Source organism: Falco rusticolus, chromosome 4, assembly GCF_015220075.1.
Source record: "Falco rusticolus isolate bFalRus1 chromosome 4, bFalRus1.pri, whole genome shotgun sequence".
NCBI classification, from domain to species: domain Eukaryota; kingdom Metazoa; phylum Chordata; class Aves; order Falconiformes; family Falconidae; genus Falco; species Falco rusticolus.
This window is the reverse complement of record NC_051190.1, coordinates 31,088,608-31,093,607: the sequence shown is the minus strand read 5'-3', so window position 1 is coordinate 31,093,607 and position 5,000 is coordinate 31,088,608. Positions and strand designations below refer to the sequence as shown.

Genomic DNA, 5,000 nt, shown 5'->3' with positions numbered 1-5,000 from the left:
TTAGAGACTCGACTTCCTTTTTATTTCAATTTTAGCTTCCCTCTCTCTCCTACCCACACAATCCAGCACTAGGAAATGTATCATCTTGACTGGATATTTTATAACTGGAAAATCTATTTGTATGTTTCCCAGAGATAAAGTGTTTCTCCTTCTTTCCCCTTCCCCTCTCCTTTTTCCCTTCCCATTTTTTTTTCCCTTTTTCTCTCCCCACCCTGCCCGCCCCCCGACTCGGCGGATTTAATTCCACACGAACCTCCCAGGAAGATTTAAAGAGTTTCCCCTGTTTGATTTTCCAGCCCGGCTCCTTCTCTCCCTCTCCTCTTTGTTAAACGCCACCGCTGCTTCTCCCTGCGCCCCTCTTCCCTTCCCGGGGGCCGGAGCCAGCCCCCCGGGGGGCGCCAGACTGGGACCCCCCCGCCCGGGGGAGCGAGAGCGCTGGTCCCAGCGGGCTGGGGATGGGAGGGGGCGCAAATGCCTCCCCCCCCCCCCAGCCCCTCCTCTTTCCTCCTAGGGGCTTTCAAAGTGTTTCTCTAACCAGGCTCTGCGGGAGAGGGTACAAAACCGGGGGTCCCCAGCCCCGCGCTTTGCCGGAGAAGCGGCCCTTTAATTATTAACCGGGGGAGCCTATCAATATTTGATTTGGGTGAAAACTTCTATGGGGACGTAATTTAATTAGGACAAATTTGGCGGCTGTTTGGAAGCTGTTCGTGGTCGGCGGGGCGAAGTGCGGGGTGTGCGATGGGCTGCTTTTCCTGCGGGGGAGGGGGGGGGGGGGCGATGGTAAGAGCGGAGGGGTGGAACTTTATTTAGGGAGGGGGTAGTATTATTATTATTTATTGATTTTTGGCCGCCTCTGTACCGAACAGAGGCTGCTCCTGGCTGTGGCTGCGCTCACAATTCAAGGGTTGTGGTTGCTGCTGGGGAGGGGGTGTCCGTGGCTGAATCGATAGGAGATTGCATTAATTATGATTTCGATTGATATGCTCAAATCTCCTTCTAAACGCTGCAAACGGCTCTTTTTTTCTTTTTTTTTCTCCTTCCCCCCCCCCCCCCATTTTTTCCCTCTGCTCCCCCTCCCCTCTCCCCTGTTATAGAGCCGGAGAGGAGATGAAAAGGCTTGTAGTTTTAAATTCAATGTGACAGCTCTGGAAAGAGCGGATGATGAATCTCCTATTATTGGATCAGTCTATTTGCCGCTCAATGTCTCTCTGTAATTGGAGCAACATCACTTTAAAGGTTCAGAGAGTAGAGCATTTCTGGTGAAAAATCCCCACAACACGCTGGTGAATGTTTTAAAGGGAAATCTATTAGTGATTTGGAGAGGGGAGGGGACAAGGGGGAAGAGGGTGGGTTGGAGGGGCTGGGGGGAGGCTGTGTGTGTGTGTGACTCCGTCTGTTTAGTATTTAACCGGGTATCAGGCAGATCCGTGGGTCCCCCTTCGGCCCCCCCCCGCCCCCTCCCCTGCCCGCCCGGCCCCCGCCGCCCTCCCCGGGCTGGAGTTCGTATCAAAGCCCCCCTCGTCGTGTTGTGACAGCTCTGATATTGTTTATTGAGGCTGGATGTCAGGTATAATTAGCAATCGATATGGAAAACGTTTGCTCCCCACACTGGCACGTCTCTGACGTCAGGACCGATTAACGTTTCTTATTGGTCCCAAATTCCCCCAGCCTGAGCTAATTATTGGGAGCCTGATGTTGATAAAGTTAAAGCGCCCGGGCGCCCTGCAGCATGAGCCCCTCGCCGCGCCACCGCCTCCTCCTCCGGCAGCAGCACCCCCGGCCCCAGCCGCCCCGCCGCCCGCGCCCCCAGCCCCGCCGGCGCCCCCCGCGCTAGAGCCGCCCCCATGATGGACAGCCGCATCCTGGAGCATCCTCATGCCCAGTTCGGGGGAATGGTGGGTTTCCCTTACCCGCTCGGTCACCACCACGTCTACGAGCTGGCCGGGCACCAGCTACAGTCGGCGGCCGCCTCCGTCCCCTTCTCCATCGATGGATTACTGAGCGGCTCCTGCGCCGCCTCCGTGGTCAACCCGGCGCCGCTCATCCCCTCCGGCTGCGGGGTGAGCGGGGACAGCCAGCCCTTCAAGCTCGCAGGTAGGAGCGGCCCCGCTACCCTCCCCCCCCCCCCCCCCCCGCTACCCCGACACCCCCACCACCACCCCCCCCCGGACCCAACCGCCGCTCCCCGCCCGGAGCGTGTCAGCGCGGAGGAAGAAAGGCACCGCACCCCCCTCGCATCCCTATCTGTGGATATTGGGGTGCCTGGAGAAGGGAGGGCGGCTGTGCTGCCTCCCCCCCTCCCCCGAGGGGGCGGCCAGGACGGGGCGGGGGGCCCCGGGCCGAGCGCCGGGAGCATCCCCCGTTCCCACCGGCGCGGGGCCACGCGTGTGCCCTGAACAATAGCGGGCCCGGCCCGGTGCCTTCTCCAAAGTTCGTCTCTGGGGTGGGGGCTCGGATCGTGCCATTAAAAAAAAATTAAAAATAATAATGGGAATCGCTGGAGTTTGGGGAATGAAGACCAGTAATTATTTTTTTTTAAACGATTAAACCAAAGGGAAGCGTTTTTCTTCCCTCCCCACCGGCCTGTGGCACCGCTATTGTTCAGCTATTAAAACGCTCCGTCGCCCCAACATCCTTTTTATTAACCCTGGAGCAGCCCCTCTCTGCACCTCGGCTAAATAAAAAATATTATTAATTTCCACACCTGGTGGAAAACCTTCGGAGAGGTGCAGCTAGGGCTGTAAATGCCCAGCCTGGCCACGTACGTACCCGGAGAGGCTGCGAGCACCCCAGCCCCGCGCCTGCCCGTGTCGGGGGGTCTGCGGGGGTCAGGTGCTGGGGAGGGGGGACGGGACCTGGGGAAGGGAAAGAGGGGGGGCTTTTAATTTTTATTTTTTTAATTAAACCTTTGGTGGCTGGAGCAAATGTTGGAACTTCTCTCTCTCTCTCTGCCAGCTGAGTGCCTATGGAGAGCTTCCTTCAGGAATAAATGTTCTGTAAAGTACATTTTCGGAGGAGGCGAGGGCAGATCGGGTTCCTCCCCATTTTTAGCTCAGGTGTGTGTATAATCCCGCTCTTTTACCAACGCTACCGAGCACAAAAGTTAAAAGGCTCCTGTGAATGGCAGGGAGGGGGGGAGAAGGCCTGTCTTCCAGGGACCTGAAGGTATTTCTGCCTTTTCAGACTCGGGTGACCCGGACAAAGAAAGTCCTGGCTGTAAAAGAAGACGAACCCGCACCAATTTTACTGGCTGGCAGCTCGAGGAGCTGGAAAAGGCGTTTAATGAGAGTCATTACCCGGACGTGTTTATGCGAGAGGCTCTGGCTCTCAGGCTGGACTTGGTGGAGTCCAGAGTGCAGGTAAAAACCGCGTATCCCGTGTCCCCTCCCTCCCCTGCCCCCTCCCAGCGCCGAGCGGTCCCCGGGATGCTCGGCTGGACCCGCAGCCCCGCTCCGGGACGGGCCCTGCGCCTGGGGCCCGCAGCCCCGCTCCTCCCGGCCTCTCCTTTTGTTTCCCTGCTTTGCACTTGCTGTTCTTGATGTTTTTTTTTTTTCTTACCATTTCCTCACTTTATTTTTTTTAATCTTGCAAACGAGTCCCGAAAAGTGACATCTCAGCCTGGCTTCCCTAAACCTTTTTTTATATATATTTTTTTCCACTGTAAACATTTTTCTTAAATGAGTCAAGGGCGAGAAATTAGCATGCAAATACGAGGCTTAATCACGGGCCAGGGTACGCTGGAGAATGCCAATAAAGCTCGTAGGCGCATCGAGAGCGTGTGGAACTTGTAAAACTTAATTTCAACGAACTGCTCAGGCCCTCGGTAGTACGGGATGGGGAGGGGAACAATCTATTTGCTTCTATTAATATAAAAAAATATATATATAAAAAGGGAGCTGAGCAGGGGGCCGTGGGCGCGGTGCGGGCTGTTGCTGGGTCCTGCGATGCTGTTTTGTGCCGCGGTGGCTGCGAGCGGGCGGCGAGGCCGGGCGGCTCCGTGTCCCGCCGGGCTGCCGCGGCCGTGCGGGGCGGCTGCGTGTGCCGGGAGCGCGGCCGTACGGCAGCCCCGGCGGCGGGGCCGTGCCCCGTGGTGAGCTGACGCCGTTCGCCGCGGTTCCATCGTCTCGGTGTGTTCCGAGCCGCCTTCCCTTCCCCGCGCCGGCTCCGAGTGCCGCCGCCGCACCGTGCCCAGGGGCTGACGGGGCCCGGCGGTGGGGAAGGAGCCGGGACCGGGTCACCGACGTCCCTGCGATGCCCCCGAGCCGGGGCCGTGCTGCGGCACCGAGCGCGGCCGCTGATTCCGGCCGGGCACTGCGCTGCTGGCAGCCCCGATGGGCCGAGGCCCGGCGGGTGCCGGGGAACGGCGGGAGCAAGGCCGGAGCAGAGGGGATGCAATTTAATTGTTTCTTGTTTTCCTCCCATAATCTATAACAAACCTGACCAAACCCCGCTTCTGGGCTCATCCAAACCCTCTGCTCCGGCGCCCGGTGTGGGCAGGAGGCCCAGACCCCGCTCCGTCGGGGCGAGGCGACCCCCCCCGCGCCGCCCCTGCCTCCGGCCCGCTTATTGTGCTGTGCGCTACCGCATTCTGCGTTGCTGCGGAGGGATCGGGCCCGGCCCTGCAGCTCGGGGCTCCGGCTGGTGCTTCTGCCCTCTCGGCCGCGGGGGGGGGGGGGGGGGGGGCTGTGTTATCCCGACCCCTCCCCGCGGCGCCAGTGCGGGAAGGGTGCAGCGTATGTGTGCGTGAGTGTGCACCCCCCCATTTGTGTTTTGTTTTTTTTTTTTCTTTTCCTCCTACCCTGTTTAAGAAGCGTGGTTATCTCTTCCTCCCCCCTCCCTTGCTCTCCTTCTCGCAGACGCCCGGTCCTGTGGATGGGGGCTACCGGCACCTCGAGGGGTGGACGGGGGAGGCCTGAGCTGCGCTTCTCCCCCTGCTCCCCCCGCCCGGGCCCTAGCCACCGCGGGGGGCCGGTGCTCTGGGTGTTAATTGCTTCTCGTTG

The 5,000-nt window shown here is 59.4% G+C and overlaps 1 protein-coding gene across 1 annotated transcript in view; it reads left to right on the top strand.

The window, feature by feature from the left end:
• The first annotated feature begins 1,844 nt into the window (after positions 1-1,844).
• The window catches only part of UNCX (UNC homeobox), a 4,215-nt gene continuing 1,059 nt past the window's right edge, over positions 1,845-5,000 (top strand). The window contains exons 1-2 of the mRNA XM_037387271.1: positions 1,845-2,094; positions 3,184-3,359. Coding sequence (XP_037243168.1) covers positions 1,845-2,094; positions 3,184-3,359 — 426 coding nt within the window. The remainder of the gene's footprint in view (positions 2,095-3,183; positions 3,360-5,000) is intronic.